This window comes from Mus caroli, unplaced genomic scaffold (genome assembly GCF_978045245.1).
Source record: "Mus caroli unplaced genomic scaffold, Mus_caroli_1 scaffold_2, whole genome shotgun sequence".
NCBI lineage: Eukaryota > Metazoa > Chordata > Mammalia > Rodentia > Muridae > Mus > Mus caroli.
In genome coordinates, this window is record NW_028227257.1 from 26,600,306 (window position 1) to 26,620,267 (window position 19,962).

Here is a 19,962-nt window from a genome sequence, read left to right on the forward strand (position 1 = left end):
TCCACAACGCATGCAGCAGCACTCATCTGTAATTTATAACTTAGGGAGATCAGAAGGTTGAAAGCAGCCTGGGATACACAGACAGTATCGCAACAACAATACAACACAGATCTCACGGAATTGCAAGAAAGTGTGATATACGTGTATTTGTCTGGTGTGTATGTGTGCATATGTGTATGCATATGTGTGTGTGCGTGTGTGTGTGTGTGTGTGTTTGTGTTTGAGACCGAGTCCTGCTCAGTTGCCACATCCTAACTGATGACAATGACTTATAGACAGGCTTTACAAAAACTGATGAGTGCACAAGACGGCAGCATTGCTCGCAAGCTGAGGATGGGCCTTTCTAGAAGGGGTTTGTGAAATTTAAACACATATATCTGGGATCTACTAGTTCCACTCCTGGCAGAGCCCAAAAGAATCTTCATGTGGGTCCACAAGGGTTAGTGACAGAGGTGTTCATCTCAGCAGTGTTTGTGATAAAAGAGAGTTGAAAGCAAGCTGGGCATCCATCATCGGGGTGGGATGAATAGAGGGGATGCTTAAATGCTCCAGGAAGCTGGCGGCTGTTGAACACAATGAGTTAGGTTTCCCCACAATAATATGGCTGGGTCTTAAAAATGTTACAGAGTGATCTTGGTATGGAGCAACACACCTGTAATCAAGCACTCACGTGCTGAGGCAGGAGGATCTTGAGTTGGGTGCAACCTTGGCTATACAACAAGATGATCACATCAAAACCAAGAACAAAACATGGTACTACACCACTGACCACCCCAATAAAAACAACAAATATTATTAAAGGAAGAAGGACAAGGAGGAGGAAGAAGAGGAGAAGGAAGAGGAGGAAGAAGAGGAGAAGGAAGAGGAGGAGGAGGATTAGAATCCATTCCAATACCACTTACACTGTGTTCATTTGCACATTGCATAATATGTGTATGTGCGTGTGTGTGTGTGTGTGTGTGTGTGTGTGTGTAATTGCAAGTTTTGGCATGTTGGTGCTAGGGGTTGTAGTGTGGAGAAGAATATGTAGACAAGCAAGGAAGGAAGCAGAATATCAGGAGAACCTTGCATGGACCAGTGACGGGGGCAGGGTCATCTGCCACGGTCCCAGTGGGAATCTGGAACTCTTAAGCCCCAGTGATCACATGATTTGGAAATGTTTGGCTGTGGAAGGGTTAGCAAGGTTTTGCAGACACATTTGATCTCTTCTAGTGGACTTTGGCCTCTTCTCAAAGCTCACTGTCCTCACTGAGGCTTTGCCAAGGGCCTGGCCTCATCTTGACCTCCATAGCTTACAGCTCCACCTGCACGACTCTTTGACTAGCCCCAGCTGTCTGTCTGCAGAGTCCTGCGTGTGTTTTGTTTGGGGCGTGGGCACAGAGCCGGGTTATAAGACCACTGTGAAGGCCAGTTCTGTTTCCTCTTCTCAAGCTGTAAACTCCGCTAGTCTTTATAACATTACATTCCACACACTGCTTCAGGAACAACAGTACATTGACTCAGAAACATTCCAAGCGGAGAGAAACAGCATTTATTGAGCATCTACAGCATGCTAGGCCCAACACTAAGCTCTTGCCCTCCATTCACCCCATGACCACCTGTGAGATGGGTGGAGCTGAAATTATCGTAGAGATGTGGAAATGGGTATCGATAACCAAGAACCTGGTGTTCCTTCAGATCCATTCCCTTAAAAACAAACAACTCCCCCCAAAGTCTCTTCAGTTTCTTAGCCTGTAAAATTGAAGAGAGGTCTCTAGGTTCTGGAAACGTTTCTGGTTTGGGGTTGGGCAGGTTTGCAGAAAGTGGGGCGTGAATTGGAAATCTTTTCTGCCGGCCAGTAGGTGGAGCGATTCTTTATCTTGAAGAACACTCTAGAGTCTGACTCTCCCGCCCCCTGCAGGATTTTCTCGGTATTGCAGAACTGAAGCCCTAGAAACCCATTTGCAAGGGAACCCATTTACAAGGAAAGAAGCCCAGAAGGCACAGATGGGAACCCAGGAGTCTAGGCACACTGGGGGTGGTGTCGTATGGGCAAGTGTGCCGCGGAGCTACAGGTAGTTGTCTTCAACCTGGTCACCCCCGCTTGGGGAGACATCCTCGTAGACGTCGTCGTCGTCAGGGGCCAGCGCCTCAATGTCATGAGTGATGTCGGCCAGCAGCTGGTGGAAGGTCTGCACCTCAGGCCTCTGGTTCGCCCCGTCGTAACTGCGCACGGCAGAGGCAGACGTGGAGCTCATGCTGCGCTTGATGCGGCCGAAGCTGTCGGTGAGGATTCCGCCCTCACGGATACCCATACTCTCCAGGAAGCCCTCGAAGTAGCCGATGTCCTGATCTGGGATGAAGGGCCGCATTCCTAGAGGACACAGGGCAAGGCGACTCCAGCATCCAGCTAGCCTGCTACGGAGTGCGGTCTCTGGAAGTCTGAGTTAAAATCCCATCTCTCCAAGATTTTTTTTTTTAAGATTTATTTATTATATGTAAGTACACTGTAGCTGTCTTCAGACACCCCAGAAGAGGGCATCAGATCTCATTATGGATGGTTGTGGGCCACCATGTGGTTGCTGGGATTTGAACTCAGGACCTTTGGAAGAGCAGTTCGTGCTCTTAACCGCTGAGCGATCTCTCCAGCCCTACCCAAGATTTTTACCTCTCAAAACAGCAGATGACACAAGACTCCCTAATAGAGTCTTAAGAATATACTTCCGGGGGCTGGTGAGATGACTCAGTGGGTAAGAGAAGGTCCAAAGTTCAAATCCCAGCAACCACATGGTGGCTCCCAACCACCCGTAATGGGATCTGATGCCCTCTTCTGGTGCGTCTGAAGACAGCTACAGTGTACTCACATATAATAAATAAATAAATTTTTTAAAAAAGGCTATACTCCCATTTACTGGCCGTACAACCTTAGTTAAATAACCACTCAAGCCTCACTTTTCTCACCTGTACAACAGGTCTTTGTGCCTGATTTGATGCAAGTGCACTAAGTTACTTCCCACGCTGAGCCCCATAAACATTAGATTTACTTGCGTCCCTTTCTGGATCTTTAACGTCTTTACTTTACTTTGCTACTGTGGATCTCAGTCTCTTCGAATGCAAATGGGGACGAGATAGTAATATTTACTTCTCAGGAGTGGGGAGAGTCTATGAGGTCATGCTTGGCTCATGACAACTACCAGACACATGCTCCTGTGCTGTCAGTAGGATTCCTATGGTGCGTAGCAACCCTCTTCACTAGCTGTGTGACTCCAGACAAGTTGCTTTGCCCCTCTGAGGCTGAGATAGGCTCTCTCCCTCCCACTCCCCTCCCCTCCCCCTCCCCTCCCCCTCCCCTCCCCCTTCGCCTCCCCCTCCCCTCCCCCTCCCCTCCCCCTTCGCCTCCCCTCCCCTCCCCTCCCCTCCCCCTCCCCCTTCCCTCCCCCTCCCCCTCCCCCTCCCCCTCCCCCTCTCTCTTTGTGTTTGTGTGTGATCACAGCCTAACCAGCTTTGCTACCCTAGGGCTCTGCTCCTGCCAGTTTGAGCATTGCCACCTCCTGGAGATCCTATTCCCTTTTCTGCACTCTTTCTTGCTCTCCTCAGGTCCAGGTTCCCAAAGTCTTGGGCCTTAGGGGCTCAAAAAACAAAGCGCTCCCAGGTGGTGCCTGGCTGGGAATGCCTGGAGCCAAGGGGGAGTGGGGCTTACCAATGAGAAGGAACTTCCGTCGGTCCCCATAGAGCTTCTGCAGGCCTGCACAGTAGTCCTGGATAGGCAGCCCCAGGCGATAGTCTCGTAGCAGCAATGCAAACTGCTGGATCTCAGGAGGACCCAGCTTACTCCGCAGCTGTGGGAGTGAAGGATACCCTTGGGGACCAGATCCAGACTGCAACACCCGCCTGATTTCTAACTAAAAAATGCTGGGGTTCTCTCTGGCATCCTGTCAGGCTCAGCCTGCCTGCAAAACCTTCCACTGCCCACTAGAGGGGGCCAACATCTGGTCCTTTGCATCTCGGAATGGTGTGGTGGTTTGTATAAGCTTAGCCCAGGGAGTGGCATTATTAGAAGGTATGGCCTTGTTGGAGTAGGTGTGTCACCGTAGGTGTGGGCTTTAAGACCCTCAACCTAGCTGCCATCAAGTCAGTATTCTGCTAGCAGCCTTCAGATGAAGATGTAGAACTCTCAGCTCCTCCTGCACCATGCCTGTCTGGATGCTGCCATGCTCCTGCTTTGATGATAATGGACTGAACCTCTGAACCTGTAAGCCAGCCCCAACTAAATGTTGTCCTTATAAGAGTTGCCTTGGCCAGGCGTGGTGGCTCATGCCTTTAATCCCAGCACTCGGGAGGCAGAGGCAGGTGGATTTCTGAGTTCGAGGCCAGCCTGGTCTACAAAGTGAGTGCCAGGACAGCCAGGGCTACACAGAGAAACCCTGTCTCGAAAAACCAAAAAAAAAAAAAAAAAAAAAAAAAAAAAAAAAAGAGTTGCCTTGGTCATGGTGTCTGTTCACAGCAGTAAAACAAATAAGATATGGGTCCAGCTTCCTGAGTCCCAATCCTTTGGTGACCTCCTCTGTGGTGGCAGGAGGTCATTATCTCTCTGACCCTTGCTTTCCTTCTCTGTACTTGGGGTGAGGAGGGAGCCTCCCTCTTGAGGTTGCTGAAGAGATGAAAGACAAGATGCAGGAGAGGTGCCCAAGACATTCAGTGCAGGCTGACACCAGTCCAGGCTTCTCTAAGCTGGCCTCTCCTGGTCACACCTCCTTCCCTGGTCTCTGAGCCATGCTTGCTGCAGAGCTCAGCCGCCCACTCACGCTCACCGTGACCATGTAATCCTGTAGCTGCTCGAAGGCCCAGCTGCTGTGGTCGATACTGCTGCAGTGGGAGCCGTGGAAAGACGGTGTGGACGCGCCACTGTAACACGCTTCAAATGTGTCCTGGGAGCCATTGCTGCAGAGAAAGGATGGAAGTAGCCTCACCAACCTCTGCTCCTTTCCCTAGGTAGGCTAAAGGTGGTTGGGCCTCTATACCAGTGCTCACGGCCCTATCCTGAACCTGTCTTCTCATCAAAGCCCAGCAACCTTTCAAGCCCCTTCTTGCTCTGGGCACTCTGGTCACCCTTACCCCATCCTGGGCCTTTGCACACGCCGCTCCCTCTGCCTGGAATTTTCTCTCCACCACTGTCTCTCTCATATCTGATGTCACAGCCCCAGGACCTCTACCTGCTTATTCTGAATTCTCACTGTTCCCCTCTGCATGGAATGACCTGTCCCCTTTATCGCCAGCTCAGCTGTTGTCAGAAAGCCCTCCTGGTCCCCTTCTGACTCTCCTCCCATAGCCCAGGAAGCTCCTTGTCAGTGTGTGTCATCACTGCTGGCTGCCACCTGTGCTGAATTGTGTGGCCCTTCTCCTTCTCCTTTCTCTCCGTTGAATTCTTTTTTATAAACTAGGCTGCCTGGATCATCGTGGAGGGTTTTGTTTTTTGACAGGTTCTCACATGTCCTAGAATGGTCTTATGCTCTCTATGTAGCGGAGATTAGCCTTGACCTTCCGATCCTCCTGCTTCCGACCTCCCAAGGGCTGAAGTTGTAGGCATGAACCACCCAGCCAGGTTTATGCAGTGACAGGGTTGGAATGAAAGCCTCTGATATCCTAGGCAAACACTCTCTTATCTCTGGTTCACCCCCAGCCCAATGTAGGAAGTTCTCATTATTCACTACTTTTAAAATAAGATGACCTCACTTGGCTTGGGCTTTGAACTTTTAACACTCTGACTTCCACCTCCAGAAGTCTGAGAACACAGACCTAGCAAGGGCGTAGACTCCTGGGTTCGAATTCCATCCTGCTTGTGCTCACAAGCCAGGTCTATATGGTCTACTGTCTGTCTGACCCTTGGGATGCTAAACTTTGTTTCCCTAATCTTCAGCTTCTCCATCTGTAAAATGGGATGATGAAGATTGGTGTCACTGTGAAAAATGACAGGAACTAATGTTTGTCAAGCACTTCAGACTGTAGAGCCCACGTAACAGATAACTAGCCACACAGCAGCTAACAAAAGCCAATGATACACAATCACATGGCAAGCTCAGCGAATGGGTCCTTAGTGTGATTCTGCTCACCTCTGCTAAATTAGGTCGGTTATGGGCTAGTTTATACACACATGGGTTCGGGAATACAAATGTAGTGCCAATATCAACATTGGTATGGTAGGGCACAGGCCACTGGCAGGGGCCACTACTTGCCAACATCAGAATCTTTACAGGACCGGGATAACTCCCTACCATAGGCCTGCCGAGGGTTGTATTGGATTTAAACTGAAAATCCCATATCTTGGGAAACTCCTCAATCCTGAGCAAACGGGGACGGGCAATGTTTCTAACACAATTGTTTTTAAAACATTTTGAGGGAGGTTTCATATATCCCAGGTTTGTCTTGAACTCATTATGTAGCCAGCGGTGACTCTCTGGTCCTCTTGCTTCTACCATCTGAATGTAGACATGACAGGTGTGCATCAGGGTATGCAGTGCTGGGGATTGAACCAGGGCTTTGTGCATGGCAGGGGAAGTACTCTACCAGCTAAGCTACACCCCGAGCCTCGCAGATGCTGTTTTAGCCTACAAATTCCCAGTCTTGCTTGCAGCTAGTTCTGACCAAGCCGCCAAATTTTGACTACTAAAGTCTAAGCTTGATGGTGTGTGTGTGTGTGTGTGTGTGTGTGCACATGCTGTAGGGATGGAGCACAGGGCTTTTCATACAGTGAACATGCATGGTGATGCTGTAGTATTCTCTGGTCTCCATCCTCCCTAAAGTCATTTTAGAGGCCACTGGTGTGCTGTTGCATGGTTGGAGCTACAGCTTGGACCATGAGGCCATTCTGAGGATGGTGAAGAAGAAGCTGTGACTAGAAGAAAGGCAAATCATGCTTGGTCCCCATGCCCCATGCGCTCTAGAGGAGTCCGGGTGGGGCTGAGGAGAGGAAATGGTGTCCCAGACAGAGCTGATACTCACAAGGAGCTGCAGCAGCTCAAGTCGGCATCATAGGCGAACGTCCCGTCCGTACGACAGCTCTCACCTGGGACCAGCAGACAGGGGAACTGTCAGAGGTGACATGCAGGCCCCAATATCCCAGGCTCCCTGCACCCCTTGACCTTGGCAGCACCCTGGGATCTAGTTCTGGTCCAGCCCTGACACATGGCTAACCTCAGGCAACTGACCTCCCTAATCCTCACCTTCCCCAGTGCCCAGGTCCATAGCAGCTGACAAATGAGAGGCAGTGGGAGAGTGTTGGTAAATGTGTGTTTGTGTGCACATGCTGTAGGGATGGGACCCGGGGCTTATGCAATCAAGGGTTGGAATTAAACCCTTCATTGGTCTCCACAAGGCCAGTGACACAGCTGCTGGGGCTGTGCAAACAGAGACCACTCCATAGCAGGCTGTGAAGGAGGGAATTGATGTAATGTCTGTGAGGGGAGGAGAGAGAGAGAGAGAGAGAGAGAGAGAGAGAGAGAGAGAGAGAGAGAGAGAGAGAGAGAGAGAGAGAGAAGACAGGAAGATGTAGCAAGGAGGAAGAGGGTGGGGAACATGAAAGGAAAGCAGCATTATTTATGGAGAATGTGGTTTCTCCTCATCCTTGCCCCTCATCTGTCCGGACAGGGCCTTCTCATGTCAGCTCAGTGGGGGTCACTCTCACTCTGACTTCTCAGAGGCCAGTTCCTCATTCCAGGGTCTCATAACGCCGTGGTTAGACGGTTATCTCTGTGGCTATTTATTCCATGCACGTTGCAGGAGGGCAACGCCTGGAAGTTGCCTCACTTTGCCTGCCATCAAGATATCTTACAGATTACAGCTGGGCCCAAGACAGTAAGCACTCAGTCGATATTGGTTGAATGAACAGACTCTCTCATCCGGTTGCCTAGCATCCTGGTGGGAGTCAACAAGTCACCAGGAAAGGTTTCCCAACAGGCGCTGCTCCTGCGGGTAGCAGGGTCTCCACAAGGCCAGTGACACAGCTGCTGGAGCTGCGCAAACAGAGACCACTCCATAGCAGGCTATGGAGGAGGGAATTGATGTAATGTCTGTGAGAGGAGCAGAGAGAGAGGGGGGGGTGAGGGGGAGGGGGAAAGAGAGGGGGTGAAGGGGAAGGGGAGGAGGTGAAGGGGAGGGGAAGGGGAGGGGGAAGGGGTGAAGGGGGAGGGGAGGCGGAGGGGAGAGGGAGAGGGAGGGGGAGGGAGGGGGAGAGGGAGAGGGGAGGGGGAGAGGGAGAGGGAGAGAGATATGCAGACAGAAGCTTTGGAACTTAGACACACTGAGCTTGGATTCTGACTCTGACCTACCAACCATGTGACCTGTGACTACTTGAGCCTCAATGCTTATTATCTGTAAAACTGGATTCACGGGACCTCAGAGAGGCTCTTCTACCCCCTCCCCCTTTTCTCTATGTAGCCCTGGCTGGACTGGAACTTGCAGTAGATCAGGCTGGTGTTGACCTCAGAGATCTTTCTGCCTCTGCTTCCCAAGTGCTGAGATGAAAGATGTGTATCACCACCATGCACAGATCTTTTTTCTTCTTTTTAAAGATAAGGTTTCTTCATTGCAGCTCAGGCTGACCTTAAACTCAGATCCTTCTGCTTCATTGTCCCAAAAGCTTGGGACTATTACCTAATGTGCTTAGGACTGAGTTTGCACGTGCCATGGTGCCCATGTGGAGGTCAGGGGGAAACTTTTGAAACTCAGTTGTCAAGGTTGGCAGCAAGCCCCTTTCCCCACTGAGCCAGCTCACCAGCCTGGGGACTGAGCAGTTTTCATTTCTCTGAAGACTATCTCTCTAGCATCTGTGAGGTGTCCACGTCTGTGCTAAGTGAATGAGAAAGGTAGGATGCTATAAAGACTCAAGAAGACTTGGCACCTGGCTACTGTGCTTGGCATATAACTGGCACTCAATAAATGTCCCTGTTAGTCTCACTTTAATTCCAACCCTTGATTGCATACATGGACTAATCTGGAAATGTCAGCCCTAGGAATCTCATGGGGTGAGATGGCTCAGCTAGCCGACAGTACACATGCTGAACTTTCTGCAAAGCAGGGACACCCAAAACAAGAGAGACATTCAAGTGCCTAAGTTCAAACTCATCCCAAACTTGACAACCTGAGCATCAGGTCATCGCTAAAGAGGTCATCAAGAAGAATGACATTCTATCAAGTGGACCCCTAGACCTGGGGTCCAGCTCAGAACTCCCAAAGGTCTTCATCAGCTCTGACTATCAGAACATGCAGCCTCTCCCAGTGCTTTGTGGGAGTTTAGATACGCACTGCAGCTGGAGAGCCATGGCCGCTTTGGTGTGGATCTGTAGTGGTAGCCGGCCCGGTCTACACACTCGATGCTCTGGTCCCCGTAGATGATCTGGAAGACTTGACAGATGAGCGCACAGGATTCCTCAGCGGCATCCTGGTCCAGGGGCAGGAGGAGAGCTCAGGCTCTTACCTGCCCCTCCCCCCCTCCCCCCAGCGCATGCCTATGTCCTCAGATGCAGCCTGAGCTGGTGCTAACAAGCACACCGTAAGCCAACTTCAAACACATTTCCCCTCAAAATTATATGGCTCCTCTCTTGTTCCTATGGACTTTTTATAGAATCTAGAGGCAACTCAAACTTCTCTGCCATGAAAGCAAATTCCAGATTTCCAGGGGAGTCATGACCTATCATGGAATTTATCTAATATAAGGGTTCGTTTAACTAAGTGTACAGGCACAGAAGCTGAAGTGCCTGTCTGGAGATGGGAGCAGGAGGAGGAAGGACACTTCAAAGAATCAAAATTGTAGGCTCAGTGGTGTTACTATTACTGGACACAGGATATGGCTATGGGCTGCTCTATGCCCAATGCCATTGTGGAAGCGAAACAATAATAGTGTCCCTGGTAGAAGCAAGAGGGGCTTGGGCAAAGCTTTGGAGAGTGCACATTTGAGGAGGGATCCGCCTCTTCAAGTGAGAGACACAGAAAGCAGTAACTGATAGACAAAGACCATGCTTATGAAAATCTGACTCTAAAAATCCTAAGGTAAATGTTCAACTGTAACTCAGGATGGGTATCTGTGGTCATTGCAGGTACTGCTGTTTAAACCAGGATCGAACCTTACCATAGAGAGGACAGGTCAGGGAGGATGCTCGTTTTATAGTTGAATGCTCAGAGGCTTTATGGACTTGTATGATTTGTTTGACTTCACCACAGGCCCAAGGCGTCAGCTAATGCTGGCATTGGGAATTTTAACTCTGACCATTGTGTGTGAGATCACTGAGCATCAGACAGGAGGCCAGAGGCTCAGACACTTGGAGAGCAACTCATTTACTTATTCATTCTACCACCAGGCCAGGACCCCACAGCTGAGTGGGACAGCCAAGGCACAGTGTCGCCTCTGTCTGGTTTTCAGGCCCGTGGATCTACAGGCTGTTTCTTCTCCTTGCTTTGGTTTAAACAGTACAAACTAACCTTTCCTGTTGTAACAGGGTCTCTTCCTCCATCCCCTGTCACACAGCACACTCACTTCTACCAGAGCCAGCATGACCCATGTGATCCTAGCTTTTCTGCACACCTGTACGCCCAGCCCCCTTTTCATGACCTCATCACCCTCCCTAGTCAAGGTTGGATGAGACAGTGGAGTACAGAATGTGAGGAAGGACTGAGCCAATGGGGTGGGGGCACAGCGACATTATCCAAGAGAGACGATGGAGCTGGGTATGGTCAGTGAATGGTGTGGGCATAGGGTTTGGATATATTTAAGACCAATGAATTTATTGACAGAGTAGACCGAGAGAGAGAAAGAGAGAGAGAGACAGACAGACAGACAGACAGAGAAGAGTGACAGACCAAGGACCACTGCAAAGTTTCAGCCTGAGACACCAAGGATGGAAGCCATTCAATGAAATGTGCACGTGAAGACGCTTCAGGTTTGAGAGGAGATTGGGGGCTCAGCTTGAAACAAATTCATTCATAATGAGAAGGAGACCCTGGAAAAGACAAGAGGAGCAGAGATTTGGTTAGAGGTGAAATTCAGAGTGTACTCTGGGTTTTAGAAGGCAGCAGAGTAGAAGTCACCTAGAAACAAGTGTGGATAAAGGAGAAAAGATTGAGGATAACTCCTGGACCACCTCGACTTTAAGAGGCTGGAAAGAAAGGAGCACAGGGTGAGAGTGGAGGAACAGGGAAGGAGGGCTGGATGGTATCTCAGGGTGGGGGTGGGGCCCACTGAGCTGCATCCCTGGGATTGACCTCCGCTCCCTGGAGACAGGCACACCCATTACTCGGAACCTGGCGCAGAGGAAATGCTGAAAGTACCGGCTAGACTGGGTACTCCTTAAGGGAGGACACCAAACAGCTCACTCACCTCCTCACCCACAGCATCTGGCCTAATGCGGAGCACACAGCTGGCACTCAACAAATACCATCAAGCCAGGCATGGCGATGTGGACCTTTAAATTCAGTATTCAGGAGGCTGAGGCAGATGGATCTCTAAGTTGGAAGCCAGCCTGGTCTACAGAGTGAGTTCCAGGACAGCCAGGGCTACACAGAGGAATCCTATCTCGAAAGACTACAACAAAAACAACTATATTATCATCATCAAGTTAGTGAGAGCAAGGGTGAATGAGTACAGGAAGGTGACAGACAGGTAGGACAGGCACGAATGACGGCAAAGCTTTGGGTGGTTACCAAGAGAAAGGCTTTGAACTTCCTGGGTTCGAATCTTGAAGCCACTTGCTTTCCGCAGGACTTCTAGTTACCTAAACTTTGAGCCAGCTTCCTTTTCTTAAGGAATGGGAATAGATGTCATATTTGCCCTAGGGGCTGCTGTAGAGATTAAGTGTTAATGTTGTTGTGCCCTGTCTGTCTAGGCTCCACGCTTCACATGTGCTGCGATTAGTATGATAGTGACTGTCAGCAGTGGTGCCAACACCGCCTGGTGCTCACCCTGTTTGCCACAGCCAGAATGACCAGGTTGCAGTAGGCGTCGGGGCTGTGGTTCTGGGGATCCAGCGGGTTGGGGCCCGGGTGGCGTCGCTCCCAGCTGCCGCCGACGCCGCCACTCGCCTGCCGCCGCTCCCAGCTGCCACCCGGCTTGCCCGCACCTCCGCCCGCGTGCCGTCGCTCCCAGCTGCCACTGAACGTCTGTCGCCGCTCCCAGCTGCCCGACGCTCTCGCTCCCGCGCGCTGCCGCTCCAGGCTGCCGCCGCCTCCCGCCGCCCGGGCCTCGGCGCCCGCGCCCCCGCCCCACGCCACGCGCCAGTCCAGGCTGCAGATGGTGTGGCGTCGCTCGGCTGTGCCTACCCGTCGTTTCTCAGGCGCGGCGCCCGGAGGGCCGGGATCGCGACCCGAACCTCCCGGGCTGCCGTCCATGCCCGCGGGCACAGGGTCCACCCCCAGACCTGGGGAAGGAAGAGGTTTGGGGGCTCAGTAGCAGGATATCGCTTTCTGGGGCCACCTGGAGGGCCACCTCGCAGTTCTGAGGTTCCCTGAGCTAAGGCCCCGCCCAGCACTAAGCTTCCAGTCGGTTCTGCTGGCTCCGGGGCATTCGGTTCCCACCCCAGACCTATGATTCTGCCTCCGGCCTTGGAGCTGTCCTAGACCTCCAGGTGGCAGTCACAAAGTTTCCACCTCCCCAACACACCCTAATGCCCTCCTCAGACTTGCTTTCTGAGTTGAGAGAGGTAGTCAAGTTGTCCTCTTTATCCATACCCTTCATTTGAATGGCGACCTTGGTCTAAGCATCCCACCTTCCAGTACGACTTTCCTTGCTATCTTCAGTCCCATCTCCAGATTGCTGTCCTGAAACCTCCAAGACCTGACTGGTCCCCTAGCCAGGCGCCCCCTACTGTCAGATCAGAGTCAAGCGATTATGTCTTGTAACCACCTCTCACCCCCTTTAACCTTGAACTCTTGACTCCAACATCTCTGCCCTACCCAACCTTCTCTATCTGGTCATCTTAAATCCCCAGCTCTCTGGTCTTACCTGTGGTTTCTTCTGCCTGCCCTTAGTCTCAGAATAGTGTGCTCAGGTTTTCTGCCATCCCTTTCCCAGCCTCGGATCCCTTCCCTGATGCCCAGCACTGGGAAATGTCCCAGCACAGCAGGCTGGCTTCCCACCCCATCCTACCCGCGCCGCACCAGTCTTAAGCACTAGCAGATGCAGAGCGTCGTCCTGCAGGTAGGAGGCAGCAGCAATCTCGTGCGTCGGGATGCGCAGGATGAGCTCCTCGTTGTCGCGCCAGGTGAGCAGCAGGCAACGTGCGGACAGGCTCAGGATGCTGTCCTGCTCTGGCGTGGTCTTCAGAGGCAACTCCTTCAGCTGCTGCGGGATGGGTCGGATCACCTGAGTCCCCGGGAATTCGGAGTAGGAGAGGGGAAAGGGAACGAGACCCCGCCCTCCTTCCTTCCCAGGACCTCACCCTGGCGGTGTCCAGAAGCTGCAGGAGCTCGTCTCGGCTGGAGGGGTTCAGTGAGGAAGTCACCCAGGTGAGGTGACCCAGGAACTGTATGAGAAGTGGGAGATTCTAGCCTCTGAGTTAATGCAGGACAGGCTGAAATACTCAAATCAATAATAACCTGTATGATGGCTAATTTTGGTTGTCAACTTGTCAGACCCAAGCACCTGGCACACCGATGAGGGATTCTCTTGATTGGATGGTCATATGAAGGGAGAGACACATCTTAAATCTGAGCCACACCTTCTGGTGGCAGCCCTTGGAGGACGTGGAAGAAGGACACTTTCACTTTCGCCTGCTTTCCCTCGGTCTTGATGGCAAACTCATCTGTTCTGCTGCCCAGGCTTTCCTTCAATGGTATTAGATCCACAAAGACTGTGGACCAGCTGAGACATTTCGTCTCATAGACTGAACAACTACCAGACTCTTTCCTGTTAGAAGACAGCCTATGTCGGAATGGCTGGATCACACCCTGTAAGCCTCTCTGCCCCCTCCATCAGTTCTGTTGCCCTAAAGAACCCTGGCTAATACAACTTGGTAACAAATTTGTTGATCTGGCGACCAGTTTGTATATATTTTCCCATCCACTCACTTTTACTTTAAGGCTTAAAAGGCTCAGCATGGTACAGTTAACTAAAAGCCTGGCCCAGGATTATAGCTAGAAAGGGTAAGACTGGGCAAGTCATAGTGGAGCATGCTTGTAACCCAGCACTTGGGAGGTGGAAGCAGGAAGTTTAGAGTCCGTTTAGAGTCCAGGATCAGCCATGGGAGTGTGGGCATGTCGAACTCCTTGAATCCCAGCACTTGGGAGGCAGAGGCAGATAAATCTGCGTTTGAAGTCAGCCTGATCTACAGAGTGAGTTCCAGGACAGCCAGGGCTACACAGAGAAACCCTGACTTGACAAACAAGCAAACAAAGAGTCCAAGGCTACTTAGCAAATTCAAGACCTCCCTGGGCTATGTTAGACTCTTGTGAGGTAGTGAGAAAGCTTGAATGCATGTGTCAGAGTTCACACTTCTAACAGTTAGCTGATACACACTAACACATGGTCATTTCACTCTATGAGGCTCTTCAGGAAAGTAAAAGCCACTAATATATAGTGCTTCTCCCCACCGCCCAACCCCACTGCCACGTTGAAGATGAGATTTAGAACCTCTTTGAAAGATAGAGAAGAGTCTATCATTGTGTATGCGTGTGCATGTGTGTGTGTGTGTGTGTGTGTGTGTGTGTGTGTTCCTGTGAGTGACTGCAGGCATATGCTGCTGCAGCCCTTGTGCATCAGTCAGGGAATGAGCTCCTGCCTGCCACATTGTCTGAGCCAGAGCCTCTTCTCTGTACATGACAAGCCAGACTCAGGCTCCTGAGCTTCCAGAGGTCCTCCCATCTCCACCTCCCACCTCCACACAGTGGGTTTTTCAGGACTACGGATGCATGCTTCGCATGTGCCTGGCTTTACAAGGGTTTGGGGGATAGGAACTCTGGTCCCCAAATTTGCCAGCAAGCACTTTATCCATTGAACCATTCCCTCTCCACACCTGGCCCAGGCTAGGATCTACTATTAAAGCTCAAAGGATCCCTGGGAATTTCCTTGCCCAGTGACTCTCCCCACCTCACGCATTATTAATCCTTTTAACAACCTCATTGCAGATTAAATGAAAGGAAGCACTGAATTAATACATCATTTAAAAAAAAAAAGACATTCCCAGTCAATATACAGGCTCCTATGTGTTCCCAGTTATAGCAACATTATCATTTAAATTTTATTCCGTATGAGAATTAACTTTTTATTACTATAATTGCAGGAATCTGGGTGAATTTCACCACTCACATCTTTTTATTCTGTAAACTTTCAGTCCTTGGTTTTAAAACATATTCTTTTTCTAGCTTTTCTTTACTTATAGAGTTGCCAGATAAAATACAAGATGTCAGTTCAACAACAATTTTGTTTTTAGGATTTTTTTGTACCTATTTAGTTCTATTTAACATTTGGAGCATATTTATGCTGAAGAAATAATCACTGCTCATCTGCAATTCAAATTTAACCAAGTAGCCTGTTTGTTCAGTACCTCAGTCCTACTTCACGCCAATCTTTGGCTGATGGAGACCTGTTAACCTACCCAACGCTCTTTCACGGTGGTTTTAAAATGGAAGAAAAGCTCTTGCCTGAGTCCATTATGGCGTCTACTTATCTCCACCCTTCACGCCCCCAGACTTGTGCTGGCTGTGCAGCCTGGGGTCTTCCGAATGCCAGGTGAGTGCTCTAGCACCAAGACACACTCCCAGCCTCTCACTTGCTCCTAACTTGGACACTGAATAATCAGGGAGCCTGCAGACATCAATCTCATGAGTAGGTTGAGCTTTTGGGAACACAGCACAGTTTCCCGGAGGAACTCAGTCTCCTATGGGAGCTCATTGGATGGATGTCACCTGTTGAGGGTGTGCAGCCCATGGCAGTAAGGTAGAAGGCTTCCGTCATGTGACACAGAGTGTGGCAAAGCTTGGTGTGCCTCCAGGCCCTCCCCCACCCCTGCCCTACCATCTTTGTCGCATGCTCACCTTGACCTCTTTCTCCAGGTAGTCACACAGCAGGATGTGGGGGTCGATGAGGTAGTCAGGGGGATAAAGAGGCATAGAGTGCAGGGGCCTGCGACTGACACTGCTTCTGAAGGCAGCCTGGCGTGCAGCCTTCGGGAACACCAGTCTTCGAATGGGGGACACAAAACCCTGGTGGAGACAGGAAAGCCCCAGTAACTATAGCACTGGCTTTATGAGCTCTGGTTTGCTTCCACAACCTCAGTTAATCCTCCTAAAAACTGCGGGAGGTGCAGCCCTGCAGGTCCGCCCCCCTCCCCTCTTCTCAGGTGGAGAAGCAAAGAGGCTCCAGGCTGAGAGCTAGAAAGAATGCCAGCAGGTAGGACATCAGCAAAGCTGCATTTTAAGTACCCAGGGAGGGTGAAGCTCCTGCCAGCCAGATTCAAAGAATGGCCAAGGCCCCAGGGCTAAGTGGAGGATAGCTAGGCATTTATTAGGCTATTGCCTGTTTTTAAGTTAGAATTACGCAATAAATAAATGTAAGTATAATCCAGAGACACCGATACAAAAACACCCAGGATGGATCAAGGGAATTTGAGAGAACTGCTGTTTCCTGGATCCCATCCTAAACCTATGGAATCCGAAGCCCTGGGGGCAGCAATCTAGCAGCATTCTAGAACTGCGCTGGCAGTTTCTAAAGCAAACCATAAATTCTGATGGCACGGGTGGCGTGCTATTTAGCTTCCCCAAAAGACAGACACAAACAGGATGGGCTACCACCTAGGAGCGTCTCTGATCAGATGGACCTCACTGGGTGAATTCTAGTACTCACCAGGCTGAGGCAGGAGAATTGCTGTGGGTTTAAGGCCAGCCTGAGCTACACAGTCAGTGAGTTTTCAAGATCAGCCTCGGTTACATAGTTAGACCTTGTCCCCTAAATAAATACATAGACCCCTGAGAATTTGTGCATGTTGGCCCCAATGATTCACATGGGGGCATGTAGATGTGTGTCTGTCTGTACTGGGGATTTTATCCAGAGCCTCACATAAATACTTCTGAGCTGGATACCTCCAGCTCTCTTGGCACTTAAAATTCTTATTATCAGTTTGCAGGTTAGGGAACCTAACCTGGGACCTTGCATGCTAGATAAGCATTCTGCCAAGGAACGAGTCCCCCTCCCCCCAGCCCACTTTTACAGTTTTGAGACAGGTTCTCAGTAAATTACCCACACTAACTTTAAACTTGTAATCCTCCTGCCTCAGCCTCCAGAATAGCTGGAATTACAGGCCTGTGCTACCGTACTGACCTCATGTGAGTTCCTTATAAAACATTCTGAACCCAGTTTCTTAGGTGGAGGGAGCCCCGTGTGTATGAGGGTGCAGTGGGAACTGGGAAGTGGAAAAACCTCTCAAATTCAGAAGAGGAGGAAGGTGGAGAGAGGACTTGGGTTGGCTTAAACTGAGGTCTCAGGAGTGAGTTTTTGCACAAGGGTAGGGGAGGGCAGGTGTAGGCTTGGGAAACAGTGGGCAGGGGGCAGGGAACAGGTGGGAAGCCCCAGCCTGGATGGGCAATCTGCCAAACTATAATCATCTTGGCTGGGCCTTACTGTCTGGGTGATCGGGGAGAGAAGGTGTCTGCTGGGTGTCTGTCTGTCCCTTTCTCTGAGAGGCTTCGGGAAGCTACCACCAGAATGTCCAAGAAACAGGAAGCCCTGTCAGTCTCTCAGTAGACGTATGACAGAGGCCACTAAGACTGAAGCTTAGACCGGAGCCCAGATGTCCGTCTGGCTGTGGGGGACAGAAAGAAACTACCTTCCAAAAGAGAAGGCAGTCTCCCTTCCCTGTGCTGTTTGCTAACTCCACGTTGCTCACCTCTGTATCCACCTTCAGAGACATTTCTCAAGCCTGGCCCTCTCAAACCCCCACTCACCTTCTTTCCTTTCTTGGCTTCATATTCCATGGTGAAACCGCTCCTCTGGTCCTGCCACCCTCCTCTCCCCCTCCAGACCCCCCTCCATTTCCTTTGTTCTTTTTCCTGCCTGGTCGGAAACTCCACCAGTACCAGAGTTCCTGCCCCTCCCATCTGATGGTGGGGGTGGGGGCAGATGGAGAACACTGCCTTAGAACCCTGCAACTGAAGGGTGGGAGCCAAACATGGCGTCCAAGGGGCTTGGCACTTGTTGGAGCAGACTGAGGAACGGTTCCCCAGGTTGGAGATCATATTTGGGCCATTCCCTATGTCTGCCACCAACCTTGCTGAATGACTTTGGCAAGATAAGACAGTAAAAGCCTCTTTGAAAGCCTGCTGCCTGTTTCTCTGTATACACCAGGAGAAACCCCGGCCTTTCTCTGAGAAATGAATGAGTAGGTGGAAAGTGCTTCAGACTATGTCCAGGCAAGTTAACATAATAGTAGTAGTAGTAGTAGTAGTAGTAATAATAGTAATAATAATAATAAATCCTTATTTTTCACAGATGGTATATGGGGGCCTCTGGGACTGGCTGCCTGCTACTTACTTCACCACTTATGCCTCAGTTTCCACATTCAACCTGACCTCATAGTACTTTGACTAGGATTAAATACACTTAGAACTCCTGGAACATATGAAATACTCAATAAATATTAACTATTTACTATTAGAGCTACTCAATAGTAGAGCACTTACCTAGCAGCCTGCAGGCCCAGGGTTCTGTCCTTAGCACTGCAAATGAATAAATAAAAAACCAAATTCTATTTCCTTATCTGTGGCTCCCGGGCTGCCTCACTGTCTTTTTTGGCATATTTTATCTCCCTGACTCCTCACTGTATCTGAGACCATGATTTCAGTGACATAAATTTTAAAAATGCAGTTTCATGTGCAGAGCCTGGCTCCAGGTCACGTGGGCGGCGTGCTCGGCAAGGATTCTGCATTGGGGGTGGGGGCTCATGTCACACAATGAGTATAAGAACATGGGGCTTCCAGCCTCGCTGGATCTGAAGTCTAATGTCCAGTGCTGCTGGAGCTCTAACCTCCTGTGTGCCTTAGCAGGCACACTTGGGATGTGCTGAGTGGCCCATGGACACCTGCCACAGCACCTGGGTTCTGGATGCCAGAGCTCTAGAATTGCTTTGCTAATGTCCCTGGCTGCAGTGACTATTCTAAGCTCTGGTCTTCAGCGTCCCGACCTTCCCAATGGAAGGGTGATCCCCAAAGTCCTCCCTTGCTAGTGCTCCCTATGGTACAGAAGACACAGGGCCACAGATCATAAACAGCAGGTGCCAAGGCTTGGGACTCTTTGCATGGTAGTTTTGAAAGGGTGGGTGTACCATGTCTGGTCTCCCCTCACTCCTGGGTGTGGGAGCTACAGGACACCCCCAACCCTAGCCATTCTTATCTCTTTCCACACACCAGAAAGGAAATGTTCCCGGCAGTTTGGTGCCAGACTTACAGCCTCTTCCTCCTAAGACCCTGCATCCTGCCAGTCACGTCTGAGCACTGGAATATGAGACCTCTACTCTGCCTGCTGGGCCAATGAAAAGAGATCAGGATATGCCAGCTAATCCCTGATTCTGCTCTGAGTATCAAAATTGCTAAATAACCCCTTGAGCCAGTCTAGAGTTCTAGCCTTGCTGTGATAGCAGGTTGTGAAAGGCAGTCTCTGGTGCGGCTGTTGCAACCCCTTTCCTGTCTCGGCCTCAGTCTCCCCGGTTATAAATTTGGACCTTATTTTGTTCTGAGAATCACTAACAGGACCAAATGTCACTGCTTGGAATCTCAACTAGGACAGGGGGATGACTAGAAAAAGAAAATGGCCTCTGTCCTGCCTGCTGAACCCACTCCAGAGACATGATCAGCTCAAGTGCTTAGTGTCAGTAAATCATGCAGGGCCAGATGACTAGGGTCCAATCATGAATGACCTTGAGCAATTTGCATCATGTCTCAGAGCCTCAGAGTCCTCATGTGTCAAAAGCCGGATAATAATGGTGCTTTCTCAGAAAGCTGTTCTCTGGA

The 19,962-nt window shown here is 50.5% G+C and overlaps 1 protein-coding gene across 3 annotated transcripts; it reads right to left on the bottom strand.

Moving 5' to 3' along the window:
* Window positions 1-1,522: 1,522 nt before the first annotated feature.
* Ccm2l (CCM2 like scaffold protein) lies at window positions 1,523-17,965 on the bottom strand. 3 transcript variants are annotated; one of them, XM_085833266.1, is made up of 10 exons: window positions 17,902-17,965; window positions 15,997-16,164; window positions 13,404-13,487; window positions 13,123-13,303; window positions 11,929-12,383; window positions 9,280-9,415; window positions 6,979-7,042; window positions 4,791-4,920; window positions 3,680-3,818; window positions 1,523-2,353 (listed from the first exon to the last, which is right to left on the bottom strand). In XM_085833266.1, the coding sequence occupies exons 1-10, from the start codon at window positions 17,929-17,931 to the stop codon at window positions 2,049-2,051; spliced, it is 1,692 nt and encodes a 563-aa protein (XP_085689392.1). In that variant the 5' UTR covers window positions 17,932-17,965; the 3' UTR covers window positions 1,523-2,048. The 3 variants fall into 3 exon arrangements, with proteins under 3 accessions (XP_085689392.1, XP_085689388.1, XP_085689393.1); XM_085833262.1 differs by having other exon boundaries at window positions 13,123-13,306; XM_085833267.1 differs by lacking the exon at window positions 6,979-7,042 and having other exon boundaries at window positions 2,141-2,353; window positions 13,123-13,306.
* Between the last annotated feature and the right edge of the window lie 1,997 nt (window positions 17,966-19,962).